We start from the raw sequence: 14,905 nt of genomic DNA on the forward strand, positions 1-14,905 counted from the left end.
TCTGATGGTTGCAGTGGATGAGGGCATGGAGGCTGGGAAATGGATGAGTGTAAGTTCAGAGTGGCCCTTGAGTTGCCCAGGGCTAGAGGCCTGTAGTTCTCCTTCCCATGGATCATACCTGTTGATGTTTACTGCTTTAGAAATGAAAACAGAGGCAGTTAAAACTGGAGTGGGTTGCCATTCCCTTCTCCAGGGGGTCTTCCTGACTGAGGGATCAAACCCAGGTCTCCTGCATTGCAGGCTGATTCTTTACCATCTGAGTCACCAGGGAAGCCCTTTAGAAATAAAAGCGGAGATAGTTAAAAACAATAGATTCACTTTAAAATAACCGTAACCAACCCCTTGCATATAGTAAAATAAATAGTATTTTATTTGAAAGGCCATCTTCCAAAACAAAAAAGAACAAGTCAGTAATGACTGACATTGTCTAATGATTTTGTAAATGTTTGAAATATCTGATGTAATGAAGGACAGCTGGCTTCTATTTCTGCCTTCAGCTTCTTGAGCTACCCATGTCATGTAGCCTCTGGGATATTCTTCTGTATACTTGTGAGGGAATGAGGGTGAAAAAGCAAATAACAGAGTTTATCACTAAAAAAAAAGCTAGTCTTATTACTGAAATAGTCATGGACCTTGCAAACCTCTGACAGGGTCTTGGGGAGCCTGCCGGGGGTCTCTGGACCGTACTTGTTCCAAGTACCAGGTCATTTGCTGTAAACCTAAGACACATTGAGGGAGTGAAAAGCCTGCCAGCAGAACATGTGTCCTCTAGGTCCTGCCCGAGGGGCTTAGGAATATCCTCTGCTTTACTGTGTCGCTTTGTGGCACTGGCTTTGCACCCATTTGGGGTCGCATGGGCTGTCCCTTCTTGGGGTTGTGCATCCATTTTCGCCTTGTCCTTCCTCCCCAGCCTTGGGCAGGTCTGCAGAGTTACTTGGGCTGGACCCGGCACAGCTCACGGATGCCTTGACCCAGAGGTCCATGTTCCTCCGGGGGGAGGAGATCCTTACACCTCTCAACGTTCAGCAGGTACGTGTGTGGCCCTCAGAGCAACTTCTAAAGATGCCTCTGGGTCTGCAGATCCATGGCTTTGGTTTGAATAAGTAACTGTAATTATCCATTTGAATGCTTTTGGCTCAGGATCAAAATAAGACGTCCACGTTGAGGGGATAGGCAAAGTGGTTCAGTGGCCATCTTAGAGACAGTGTAGCAGAATCTTTAAGAGGACTGGGGGAGATTTCCTGAGTCTGAGTCCTGAGTCTTCAGCTTATTATATTCTGGTCTTGGGGAATTTATTCACTGTGCCTCAGTTTCCTCTTCTGTAAGACAAGGATGAAAATAAAGTGTTAGTTGCTCAGTCATGTCCGACTCCTTGGACCTATGGACTGTAGTCCACCAAGCTCCTCTGTGCATGGAATTCTCCAGGCAAGAATACTGGAGTGGGTAGCCATTCCCTTCTCCAGAGGATCCCCCTACCCAGAGATCAAACCTGGGTGTCCCAAAGTGCAGGCAGATTCTTTAGCTTTTGAGCCACCAGAGAAGCCCCAAGACAAGGATGTGAAAGTAGTCATTCAGTCGTGTCCGACTCTTTGTGACCCCGAGGACGGGAGCCCGCCAGGCTCCTCTGCCCATGGAATTCTCCAGACAAGTATGCTGGGGTGGGTTGCCATGTATAAAGATGATAGTAAAAAATATATAAATGCTAAAAACTTAGTGGCATTGCCGACTCAGTGGACATGAGTTTGATCAAGCTCCGGGAGTTGGTGATGGACAGGGAAGCCTGGCGTGCTGTGGTCCATGTGGTCACAAAGATATGGGCAGAGCTGAGCTACTGAACTGAACACTTAGTGACTGGTGCAGAGTAAGAGTTAAATAAACAGCTGTAATAATTATTATTATTAATTGGTGTTAGTTTTATTATAATTAATTATTATTATTAATAATGAAAGCAAAGCAACAGTATGTTGTATGATTTATTTTTGTCTCTGCAACTGCCTTGAGCCAGTTACATGCACTAGCCCATCTAATAGCTGTTTCTGGATTGGATAAGTACAAATGCTAACCATACCATGAAGAAAACTTGTATTACACTAAGTAAAATATGAGAAGATGATAATGAGTGAAGTCAAGTCTTAATTAATGTCACGTCGTTGTTGTTATTTAGTCACTAAGTCGTTTCCCACTCTCTTGCAACCCCCTGAACTGTAGCTTACCAGGCTCTTCTGTCCATGGGATTCTCCAGGCAAGAACATTGGAGTGGGTTGCCATTTCCTTCTCCAGGGGCTCTTCCCAACCCAGGGATCAAACCCTAGTCTCCTGCATTGGCAGGCAGATTCTTTACCACTGAGCCACCTGGAAAGCCCACTTATTGGCATAAACCTGATCAAATTTAGAGCTGTATATATTGGTTCCGATTCTTTCTTATAACTCAGTACATAAAGCTGAATCTGAAAGCCTGATGCTTCAAGGTGAATCTTGCTGCAAATAAGCAAGCTCCAGGTTTCCCTTTCTTTAGACAGCTGTGTTTTCCTGGGTGGTATTGATTCACTGGACACAGCCTGCGTGGATGTAGAATGAGTGGCTCCTGAGCGCAGCTCGGGCAGAGGTGCCCATCCGGGTTCCCTGCGGTCATCAGGGAAACCGCGTCTCTGTCTCCTCTCCCCTCAGGCGGCAGACAGCAGGGACTCCTTGGCCATGGCACTTTACGCACGCTGCTTCGAGTGGGTGATCAAGAAGATCAACAGCAGGATCAAAGGCAAAGATGACTTCAAGTCTATTGGCATCTTGGACATCTTTGGATTTGAAAACTTTGAGGTGTGCTACCAATGAGTGGGATCCTCCTAAGCAGAGCTCGTGAAACAAACACTGCTATGTTTTCTTCGCAGATTTTTGTTGGCCTTTTCTTTACCTTTTTATGTAAGAGCGAGAGTGCTAAAGACTCTTGTTGGATTGTTTCCCCCCTTAGGTGAATCACTTTGAGCAGTTCAATATAAACTATGCAAACGAGAAACTTCAGGAATATTTCAACAAGCATATCTTTTCTTTAGAACAACTGGAATATAGTAGGTAAGCACTCACTGAATTGCGTTTCAAAATGTTTAAGAAAATGAGTCCCTACGTTGGATAGTTTTGAAGTGATATTTTACTACAACCTGGACCTTTTTAATCTTTGCACAGAGAAGGCTTAGTGTGGGAAGATATTGACTGGATAGACAATGGAGAATGCCTGGACTTGATTGAGAAGGTAACGCACTGGTGAAGAATTGTTGCAGTCCCAAGGGTGTCCAGCTGGGCTGATTCATATTTACGGGAACAAAAGAGCTTGTAGGAACACGCACGTGAAAGATGTGACTGTTTAAAACACAATGGACCGTTTGGAAGCGTACATGTAACTGTGCAAGGTTGAGTTTAAGGACTTGGCTGCTTCAAGCCCATTGTCTCTTTGAAGTCGATATTTTAAGAGTCAACAGTGAGCAGATTGGCTTCCCAGAGATTTTAAGTCAGCATCAAAAACTTTGCCATCCCAGTAGTGGATTGGCCAATTGTAAACATCCTGGTCACCAGACTACAGGGGGTTCAGTGTTTGCAGTATGGAATGAGTTTGGGGTTCTTTATAGTGTATCATTCTGAATTTTTCAATCTGAGAAACTATGCCCTTTTTACCACTTGATAGAGAGTAGAGAGGAAAGGAGCTGTAAAAATACACAGAGGCAAAAATTAAATGTGTAATTCGTATTTAACCTTTTTTTCCCCTCTCTTCTAGAAACTTGGTCTCCTAGCCCTTATCAATGAAGAAAGCCATTTTCCTCAAGCCACTGATAGCACCTTATTGGAAAAGTTGCACAATCAGCATGCTGTATGTCCACACGTGCCAACTCCTCATTGTGTCTGGGTAGCTCATCTGTGGATTAAGATGCTGGAGGACAGATTTAGGGGCTGTTGGCCCCACGGTGCCTCTCACATTGAATTTTTTTTTTCCTCTCAAACGGAAGCTTTGCTCTGCCAGAACTAAATAGAAATAAAAGCCAAAGGCATAGATTTGAGGCTACTTGTCAGAACATGCCCACGTTTACTTTGAGTATAAAATTTAACCTTTTTAACCTACCATAATGACACAGACCAGAGTTGCATGATTTCGATGAAGTGCATCACATGATGTGGCCTAAAGCTCTTATAAGTCGTGGGTTTTGAAATTGTTTTCCCTGGCAGTTGTAGTTATACTGTCAGGAAATCAGTGAGTGAAATTAGGCATTTATTTATTTATTTATTTATTTTAGAATAACCACTTTTACGTGAAGCCTAGAGTTGCAGTCAACAATTTTGGAGTGAAACACTATGCTGGAGAGGTAACTCCTGTTTGAATTTGTATGATCGAAGTGTGCTTGATTTACAATGTGGTGTTAATTTCTGCTGTACAGCCAAGTGATGCCGTCACACACACACATATATTCTTTTCCCATTATGGTTTGTCCCAGGATATTGAGTATAGTTCCCTGCCCTGTACAGTAGGACCCTGATTATCCGTTCAGTACGTAGCGGTTGTCCTCTGCTGACCCCAGACTCCCGCACCCCTCTCCCCTGTGGCAGCCGCGGGTATGTTCTCGCCGTGAGTCTGTTTCTGCTTCTTAGATAAGGTCACTTGTGTCATGTTTTGATCCCACATGTAAGTGATACCGTGATACTTGTCTTCCTGACTGACTTCACTTAGAATGGTGATCTCTACTTGTGTCGTGTTTTGATCCCACATGTAAGTGATACCGTGATACTTGTCTTCCTGACTGACTTCACTTAGAATGGTGATCTCTGGGTCCATGCATGTTGCTGCAAATGGCATTTTGTTCTTTTTGTGGCTGAGTAGTATACCCCTGTATATACATGTACTACATACATCTTTATCCATTCATCTGTTGCTGGGCGTTTAGGTTGTTCCCATGTCTCAACTATTGTAAATAGTGCTGCTGCTAACATAGGGGTGCCTGTGTCTTTTTAAATTAGTTTTATCCGGATAGATGCTCAGGAATGGGATTACTTGACCATATGGCAACTCTGTTTTTCATTTTTTTGAGGAACCTCCATACTGTTTTCTATAGTGGCTGAACCAATGCAACCAACAGTGTAGGCGGGTTCCCCACACCCTTAGGCAGGTAACTTCTCAATCAAGATCCCGGCTGATATTTGCCCATTTGTAATTTCAGAAGCCAATCATAAGTAGATTGAACGATGGTTCCAGCTTTTAAAGGGGATGCTTAGGACCTGAAATGATTCTTTTGATCAGTTCTTCCTTTTCTCACTTGTTTTTGCAAACCAGGTTCAGTATGACGTGCGGGGCATCTTGGAGAAGAACAGGGATACCTTCAGGGACGATCTTCTCAACCTTCTGAGAGAAAGCCGGTGCGTTGGTCTCTTTCCTGAGCTGTCAGAGTGCTGTCTGTGCAGATGCTTTTAATTCACACAGAAAAATTTAATATGGGGGCAACTTGATGTAGTGTGTTCTTCCCTGGGCAATATTTGATTAATAAAGTGATATATAAATGGCCTTAGTGGTAGTGGCTACCATTTAATGAAGTGGCATTGGAACACCAGACCCATAGATTAGATACTTTTATTCATCCTGTTATGCAGGTAAGGAGATTAAGCCTGGTGTGGTGAAGTGACTTGCCCAGGATTCTTCAACTAGATTTGATCTGTTCTGCTTGGTTCAAGAATCTAAGATTTTAACCAGCATGACCTAGTTTCTTCAGGTCTTGTAGGACCTTCTGTCTCTAGTTAGTGTAAAGGTTATCAAGAGAAATAAACAAGTATTCAGCTAAAATTACCCATTCGTTTATTCATTCATGAATTGTAAATTCACACCATTAAATCAGTAATTAAGGAAAATATGCTGAAAAGTTTTGATGATGAATTCATTTGTTTGTATATATTAAACCAGGAGGCTTCCTGCTTTTAGGAGGCTTTGTGAGAGAGAAAGAGGGGAAAACAGCCCTTAAAGTCATCAATATGTGTCTTAGATCCAGTGTGAATCTCTAACACAAATTTTCAATATCCTAGGAAGGAAAGTAGCACAATCAGTAAAAAGCTGTAATACTTTTAGAAATGAAAGTCCCAGGTGGCTACCCTGTCGCTTAAATAGCTGTGAACCGGGGTGAAGAGAACCCATCTTAAGTGTCAGCTTAGAAGCCCAGGGTGGAAGTGGGTGATCTTTCAATGTGTCTTAACCCTCCTCTATGAAGATTCCCTAATTACAACCTTGTCGGCTATTTTAATTTTAGGTGCATTTTCAGACCTGTAAAAATGGTGATGTTTTAACCATAGCAGATTACCTCTCTCTCAAAGGAAATTTAAATCAATCCATTTAAGTAAAAGCGGGGTCTTGAGGTTAAATGAACATTTTGTTATGAGCAGGGCCGAGGCTTGGAGCCCAGCAAGATGGCCTTCCACTGGTTGCCGCTATCATAACATTAAGTGGAATTAAAGGCAAGAGTGTTGTTTTAGCCCAGGTTTCTCTCTGCAGATGGAGGGGCTTGGTGTCTTTGCCTCTCTTCTCTCTTTTGCCTTTGGCATCTGTGACATTTTGCACTCCGTCTCTTCAGTCACATCCAACTCTTTGTGACCCCATGGACTGTAGCCCACCAGGCTCCTCTGTCCATGGGTTGCTATTTCTTTGTCCAGTGGGACATTTTAATGGCACCCAAAGCTTTTCTCCAAAGCGCTCAAAGTACAGAGAACTTCAAAGAGCGAGAATAAACGAAACATCACCTTAGGACGAAAGTGAGAGAGTTGAACAGAATGAGAAGTGATGAGGGAAGCACTGGCATTGTCTCCTTGATGGGGTGCGAAAGCCAGACTCTTTCTCCTGGTTCTAGCAAAGACATTACCCCCTACACCCCTGACCCATGGTTTTTATAGCCCAGAACATCTTCCATTCAAAGAAGATCAAAAAGGTCCTGAGGATTTCCTTAGTGGTGCAGTGGATAAGAATCCGCCTGCCAGTGCTGGGGACACGGGTTCAGTCCCTGGTCTGGAAAGATTCCACCTGCCTTGGAGCAATTGAGCCCTGCGCTAGAACCCTCGAGCCACAACTGCTGGACCAGCACACCACAACTACTCAAGCTTGCATGCTCTAGAGCCAACGAACCGCAACTGCTGAGCCTGAGGGCAGGAGGGGAAGGGGACGGCAGAGGATGAGATGGCTGGATGGCATCACTGACTCAATGGACACGGGTTTGGGTGGACTCCGGGAGTTGGTGATGGACAGGGAGGCCTGGTGTGCTGCGGTTCATGGGGTCGCAAAGAGTCGGACACGACTGAGCGACTGAACTGAACTGAGCTTGAGTGCTGCAGCTTATGAAGCCCGTGTGCCCCAGAACCTGTGGTCCGTAAGAGAAGCCACCGCAACGAGAAGCCCACACGCAGTAGCTGGAGAGCAGCCCCTGCTCGCCACAGCTAGAGAAAAGGCCTCATGGCAACGAAGACCTAGTGCAGCCAGAAATACAAAAAAAAAAAAAAAGCTCCTGAAAAGTCTTCTACTTTGTCCGTAGTGGCAATAGATTTTCCAGAACTTTTTAATAACAACAACAGTGATCATCAACACTTAGGATGGGCCAGGCGTCACACTCAGCCTTCTGCCTCCATTCCTCATTTCATCCTTACCCCAGCTTCCTAGGATACATCCCCAAATGACTCCCATTTCCAAGTGAGAAAACAGGTGTGGAGAGAGACCAGCATCATGTCCGAGTCATACAGCTAGGAAGAGGGGACGGCAGGATTGAACCCAGGTCGGTCTCACTCCTGCCTGGTGCCCTTCCACCTGTTAACTGACTGCATCTTCGCCATGCCGAGCTGCACAAGACAAACACTTCCCTTCCACTGGGCTGCAAGGCTCAGCTCCGGAGTGGCTGGTCACGTGGGTCATTTTCACCATCCTCTTCTCGCCGGCAAGACTCCAGCACTCCGAAGCGGCCACATCTGCTTTCAGTGCCTGAAGCTCCTGGGTGGTGGTGGGTGTGTGAAATCTTGGAACACTGTCTTAGCTCTTGCAGGCCTTGGTGTGTTATTTTCAGTGGGAACCTGCATTATAATTACAGTGATCAAGCACCTAATAATTGGGTGTGCACCCCTCATGGCCCTCCTGCTCTTTGCTCACACAGATTCGACTTCATCTACGACCTCTTCGAACACGTTTCCAGCCGCAATAATCAGGATACCTTGAAATGCGGAAGCAAACACCGGCGGCCCACGGTCAGCTCGCAGTTCAAGGTTAGTTTATGCTGCTGGTCTGGATGGAGCCATCTTTATTGTGACTTTAGGAACTGAAAATCAGAATGAGCATCTATGGGGTCTATGAAAGGGTTCACTTGTTTTCTATCATCCTTTTAAAATAGGGTTTTAGGAAGAAAAATATACTTTTGTTCCCTGAGCCAGATTTTTTTTTAAAAGGTTTTTTTTGTCTTATTAAAGATAAATAACTACTTACTCTAAGTTTGTGAAATAGTCATTCTTCTTAAGGACTGTTTGGTTATTTGGGATTGCTCTGATTTGTATTTAAAGGCTCAGATGCATATAAAATTCCTATGTCTGGATTTTTAAAAAATTTTTCCTCAGTAGATTTACAGTATCATAACTAGGAAGAGTAACCAAGTGCATGGTTAAATAAGATCAGTGTCAGTCACCTTGTCCAGATGTCCAGAATTCAGGGAAAATAAGGAACGTTCTTATCTGCATCATAAATATGTAAGCCTTTTAGACAGTTTAGAGGCACAGCACAAGAAGGCCATTCCTCTAATTTAATTGTCCTGTTTTAGCCCCAGATCCTCACATGAGGGGGAATGGAGGCTTGTCGGTCATCAGACCTTTGTTAAATTTGCTCTCTGGAAGACTCTCTTTCATGTAGCTGCTCAGTTGGGTGCCGTGGGGTTGGGGGATGCTGTGTGAGGTTTGTTGTTCAATGTGTTTGGGGATCAGTTCAACCCACAGTCCCATTGCTGACAGTACTGGCAGGTGTGAGCCAGATAGGATGTATTTTAATAATAGCTTAATAATCACAGCTGCCGTTTATTATATGCTCTTCGGTTACAGTCACGGGGCTGATCCCTTTACATATGCTCTCTTGTTCACTTGGCTTATCATCTTAGAAGTATGTATTATTGTCCCCATTTTACAGATGAAGAGGCTGAGGTTTAGAGAAATGGAGGCTTGCTCAGTCCCTTTGAGGACTGAAGCTAGGATTTAAACGGAACTTGAGTCTATCTGACTCTAAACCCTAGGCTCTTATTCATCCAGTGGGATCATTACATCGTCTTTTACATCGTCTTTTTCTAAGTCAGTGTTGCCTGGAGTTGTCTTAGAAGTTTTTGCGATGTTGGTGACTTAAATTGAACTAGGAATCAGGCAGTGGAAGAGAATGGGCAGAAGTAGAGACAAAGGCAGGAGGCAAGGTCCCAAGTCAGGAATGAGTCCTGTTCCCAGAGGACTGGCCTCCTTGGATGATGATAAATGGGCACCAGAGTATGAGGGGCCGTGAATTCCAGGACATTCCGTCATCGGTGAGAAATCCTAAGGCTTTCTGAGTACAGAAGTAACTAGTCAATGTAGTGGACACCCCAGTTTATTCAACAGCAAAATTATAAGAAGAAACAGACAAATAGAGACTGAGGGAAAACCAACGGATTAAAATAGACTGAAAAGACATATCAACCAACTGCACTGCATGGATCTAATTATTTGCATTCTGATTTCAAAGAATAAACCATTTAAAAAGTATGAAATTTGAGACAGCGGAGTATTTAAAAATGAATCCTGAACTCATTGTACCTTTTCATCTTGATAGTGAGAAATATGTGTTAATTCTTTTCAGGAATGATATTGTGGTTACCTCTGTACATTTTAAAGTATTTAGCCTTTGGTAATACATACTGAAATGTTAAAGGATGAAATAGCACAGTGTCTGGGATTTGCTTTTCTACTAAAAGTGGGTGTGATGTGGACAGAGCAGGGATCAGATGAGACGAGATTAGCCAGAAGTTGAAGCTGATGACGGGTACTCCTTACATGCTCTGTCTACTTTGGTAAATGTTAAAAATTCTTCACAATTAAAAAAAAAATGTTTTAAAGAAAAGACAGCAGTATTACAGGAGATTGATCTGCCTGGTGATTGAAAGATCATGGTTCAAAGACCAGTGAGATGCTTGTGGAAGCTGTCATTTCCATGGAAATAATGAGGAACAACTCCAAAGGAGAGGTGATAGTTCTCAGGTTTTCTGTATAAATATTGAAATATCCCAGGGTATTTTTTTATTTTTATTTTTTATTTTTTTTGCTGGTTAACAGAAAAGTATTTTTTAAATGGTACTATATCAAAGAAGTAATAAATGTCTGCATATGTGGAATAATTTCTATGATAATTATAATACCTTTATTTTATTAGAATAACATGATTAAAAATCAAAGGGGCTTCCCTGGTGGCTCAAATGGTAAAGAACCTGCCTGCAATGCAGGAAACCCAGGTTTGATCCCTGGGTCAGTCAGCAAGATCTCTTGGAGAAGGGACTGGCTACCCACTCCAGTATATATCAAAGAAGTAACAAATACGTTTTGCATATGTGAAATAGTTCCTATGACAACTATAATACTTTGATTAGAGTGACATGATTAAAAATAAAATCACTATTATTCCTCAGGTTTCTTTTTCTTGTTTCTGATGAGTGCCTAGGGTGCTGAGAAGTTTCAAGACATAAAAAGAGACCAAATCAACCTATACTTTTTTCTTTCTCATAGGACTCCCTGCATTCCTTAATGGCAACGCTAAGCGCCTCTAATCCTTTCTTTGTTCGCTGTATCAAGCCAAACATGCAGAAGGTAAGATTTACGACACTTCTCCCCTGAGACTGTCTTATTTAAGGCCACTGCTTTCTGGCATGGCTACTTGCTGATTTGGTTTCTCCAAAGTTCTTTCATTATAGATGGTTGGAAATGGATGTGACATTATTATAGCATTCAGTGGGAAAAAAATCCCTTTGTCTTTTGGACCTGTTTGCTTTTGAATGATGCCATTACACTTTAGAGAAATCTAGTTTAAAAGGAAACATTGCAAAACCTTGCATTTTTCCTTTAGCATTGCTTTCAGATTCTTGGGCAAGCTCCAGAATGTGGTATATACCTTTTGGAAGAAAAGATTGGTGTGTTTTTTGTTTCAATAGATTTCTTTTTCATTTTTTTGTCTTTTGCTTTATTGTTAAACATGACAAAGAGTCTGTATTCTATGTAGTAAATAATGGATTTCAGGGACTTTAGTTAGTTGTAACTAACTAGAGGACTCCTGTCATCAAAAGTTTTAGTGTCTCGGCTCTCGGTTTTAGATTTTTAATGCCATGCCCTGATCAGAAACAGTGTGAGTTTTATACAGAGAATCTATCTGAAGAAAGAAAAGAAAATGTGTTGTTGTTTGGTCACTAAATGGTGTTCGACTCTTTACAACCCCATGGACTGCAGCAGCCAGGCTCCCCTGTCCTTCATTGTCTCCGGAATTTGCTTAAATTCATGTCCATTGAGTCGGTGATACTATCTAACCATCTCATCCTCTGCCACCTCCATCTCCTTTTGTCTTCAATTAAGAAAATTTAGTATTAGGTGAAAACAGCTGCTCTGTCTAAGGCTAAATGGGTAATTGCCTTCAAGTGCTGTTAAAGAATTGACATGATCTTGATTTGGCAAACATCTGCTCTTAGTCCTGTGAAGAAAGGAAATCCCTTAGCAAAATAATAATGTCAAGGCCCCTCGTGGGGAAGAACTAGATGCCATCTTCATAAGGACTCAGATAAGGAATCTCACCTCGACTGTTTCATGCTCCCTAATGCTGGTGTCCATAACTTTGGTGGTGTGGATCTTTTGTTTTCCAGTTATCTCTGACTTAATACTACAGTAATATTTTCTTTAGAGTTTAAGGTATTTTTTATAAGAACCACAATTCTGAATTCTGTCTTCTAGGAAGCAAAAACTCAACAAGGGGAGATTATAATCTGTTTGGTTTGTTACTCTGAGGTGTGATGGGGAGAATTTGTCATTTGTGTGGCCTAAAGTGACTGAGATTGTGGTTCTGTAGATCTGTGATGACTTACGGTCCATAAGGTCTGGCAGTTGAATTAGTAGCTCATCTTTTTGTTTTTCAAATTTTTAATAAAATGTTTTAGGTTATCACAAAATAACAGCAGCTTAACAATACATAGGTGGTTTTTTGGACAGAATGTTGAAAGTTAATAGCTAAAACATAACTGTGTTCCATGAAGGACCTTTTTGTATAGCCCAGGGAAGTCTGCTCAATGTTCTGTAATGACCTAAATGGGAAAAGAACTTGAAAAAGAGTAGATATATGTATGTGTATTAACTGAATCACTTTGTTGTGCACCTGAAACTAATACAGCATTGTTAATTAACTATGCTCAACATAACAGTTAAACATAACCATGTCCCATGTCAGCTGGTTTATATCCCTTTGCTGTGCCTTATAGAGAAGGCAATGGCACCCCACTCTAGTACTCTTGCCTGGAAAATCCCATGGACGGAGGAGCTTGGTGGGCTGCAGTCCACGGAGTTTCTAAGAGTTGGACACAACTGAGCGACTTCACTTTCACTTTTCACTTTCATGCATTGGAGAAGGAAATGGCAACCCACTCCAGTGTTCTTGCCTGGAGAATCCCAGGGACAGAGGAGCCTGGTGGGCTGCTGTCTATGGGATTGCACAGAGTCACACACGACTGAAGCAACTTAGCAGCAGCAACAGCTGTGCTTTATAAAGCTTCCCTTGTGGCTCAGCTGGGTAAAGAATCTGCCTCAAGTGCGGAAGACCTGGGTTCCATCTCTGGGTTGGGAAGATCCCCTGGAGAAGGGAAAGGCTGCCCACTCCAGTATTCTGGCCTGGAGAATTCCATGGACTGTATAGTCCATGGGGTTGCAAAGAGTCAGACACGACTGAGCGACTTTCACGGTTTCTAAAACCCTAATTGGCGGTATCTACGTGATGGATAGAGGAGCTTTGTGTTTGCATCTACACTTACAGGAGCTGTTAACCTCTGCCAGTGTTTCTTTCCTCTTCATTAGTAGTGCCGTAATTTGTTTTTTATGTATCTTTTAAAAACTAGTTGTTTGGCTGTTCTTTGCCTTGGTTGCAGCTCACGGGATATTCATTGAGGCATGCAGACTCTCAGTGGAGACAGGTGTGCAGGGATCTAGTTACCTAAGCAGGGACTGAACCCAGGCCCCCTGCCCCAGGAGCAGAGAGTCTTACCCACTGGACCACCAGGGACGTCCCAACAATACCGTAGTTTGAACCTGCATGTTTGTCCCAAATTTAAGGCCATGAGTATTGAGATACAACGTACAGCTTTTTTGACAAACCATAGTTTAATTTGGAACTTTTTCTCTCTTCTTAGTGATGTCATAATTGTGCAGTTTTACAGCCGTTGGCATCTTAGATTCAATGAGATGAGGAGAGCCGGCCTTGCCAGGCCTTATTTTTAAGGATAGAAATTTTAACTTTAAAACCTTGGCCCTCCGTGTTTTTGTTTTCCTTCTTGGATGGCATGGAGTTAGTTTTTTTCTTTAAATTGAAATCACTTTTGAAATTAGGCCTGTTTGAAAGCACTTCATTCAGAATGTTGAAGAAACTGCCTCTTTTTGATGTTTAGTTTTCCTTACTGGGATTTGGTTGTGTCTAATTGCTTTAGTGTTTGCATTAAAAAAAAAAAAAAGAGCCAATCCAGCTTCTGGTTCTATTTTTCTTGGCTCACAGCCCTTCCTACCTCCTGACCTATGGCAGGCAGTAATTAATAACCCACCAGGAGATGGACAGGACTGTCAAAGACTTTGGAAACACATCTCGGTACCATTTTAAAGGCACCCAGCAAGTCAGACAGGAGAACTGACTTGTTTGAGGTCTAAGATGTAGGTGTGATACCAAGTGTGAAGGGACTAATTAGACTATGGGAAAGGTAAATTATGACTCGCTTACATTTGTTTAGTTCCATTGGAAATATTGGAGTGTTACTGGTGATGATCTAGGAAATACATGTAAACAACCCTCGTTTGTAGTTTCTTATGACTTTTGTCCGAAGATGAATGCTTCTAGAAATGTCACGGGGAAAATCTTGCTTGTCTTTCCCCAGATGTGGGGAGTGTGTGTTTCCAGGCTTCATCTCATACCTTTCTCAAGTCAGACATTCATCAGGGGGCCTTGAGAGGATGTATTGTTTTTTGGCCATATCACATGGCACGAGGGACCTTCGTTCCCTGACCAGGGGTGGCACCTGTGCCCCCTGCAGTGGAAGCGTGGAGTCCTAACCACTTGACCACCAGAGAAGTCCTGGGGATGTATTTAAAAATGTATGTATATGGAGGTGTTTTGTACATCATTCAGGAATTTAGATCATGGGTTTTGGCAGCTTCTAGAGATTCCTTTTGGGAATTCTGTGACCCGAAAGGGGATGAGAACAATGGCTGTAAAGTCTGTGGCCTCAGGAGAAGCAGGGGAGCTGCCTAAACAGCTCCTTTAGGCACCTGTGCAACACATCCGAGGCTCCCGTGGTGGCCCAGAGAGCATGCACACACGGCTTGTGCGCTCCAGGCTGCTTCCTCTCCTTGGCAAGAACGTGACACTCAGGATGGAGACTTGGCCTGAAGCGTCTAGAAATCCTCTTTGGGGAATATTATGGGTTTTCATTATTGGGGATTTTTATGTTTTGCTTTGAAAAAACTGGTGTGAAAAAGTCCTACGTGTCTGTGCTCAGTCGTGTCCGGCTCTTTGCAACTCTGTGCCCGCCAGGCTCCCTTGTGCATGGGATCTCCCAGGCCAGAATGCTGGAGTGGACTGCCATTTCCTCCTCCAGGGGATCTTCCCGACCCAGGGAGCGAACCT

General features: G+C 43.0%; 1 protein-coding gene across 1 annotated transcript in view; it reads left to right on the forward strand.

Moving 5' to 3' along the window:
* The window catches only part of MYO10 (myosin X), a 259,996-nt gene that overhangs the window by 159,410 nt on the left and 85,681 nt on the right, over positions 1–14,905 (forward strand). Inside the window, exons 11-19 of the mRNA XM_070774825.1 lie at positions 911–1,029; positions 2,668–2,814; positions 2,966–3,066; positions 3,178–3,244; positions 3,764–3,856; positions 4,278–4,346; positions 5,309–5,391; positions 8,148–8,256; positions 10,774–10,854. Coding sequence (XP_070630926.1) covers positions 911–1,029; positions 2,668–2,814; positions 2,966–3,066; positions 3,178–3,244; positions 3,764–3,856; positions 4,278–4,346; positions 5,309–5,391; positions 8,148–8,256; positions 10,774–10,854 — 869 coding nt within the window. The remainder of the gene's footprint in view (positions 1–910; positions 1,030–2,667; positions 2,815–2,965; positions 3,067–3,177; positions 3,245–3,763; positions 3,857–4,277; positions 4,347–5,308; positions 5,392–8,147; positions 8,257–10,773; positions 10,855–14,905) is intronic.

The sequence above is a fragment of the Bos indicus genome, chromosome 20, assembly GCF_029378745.1.
Source record: "Bos indicus isolate NIAB-ARS_2022 breed Sahiwal x Tharparkar chromosome 20, NIAB-ARS_B.indTharparkar_mat_pri_1.0, whole genome shotgun sequence".
Lineage (NCBI taxonomy): Eukaryota > Metazoa > Chordata > Mammalia > Artiodactyla > Bovidae > Bos > Bos indicus.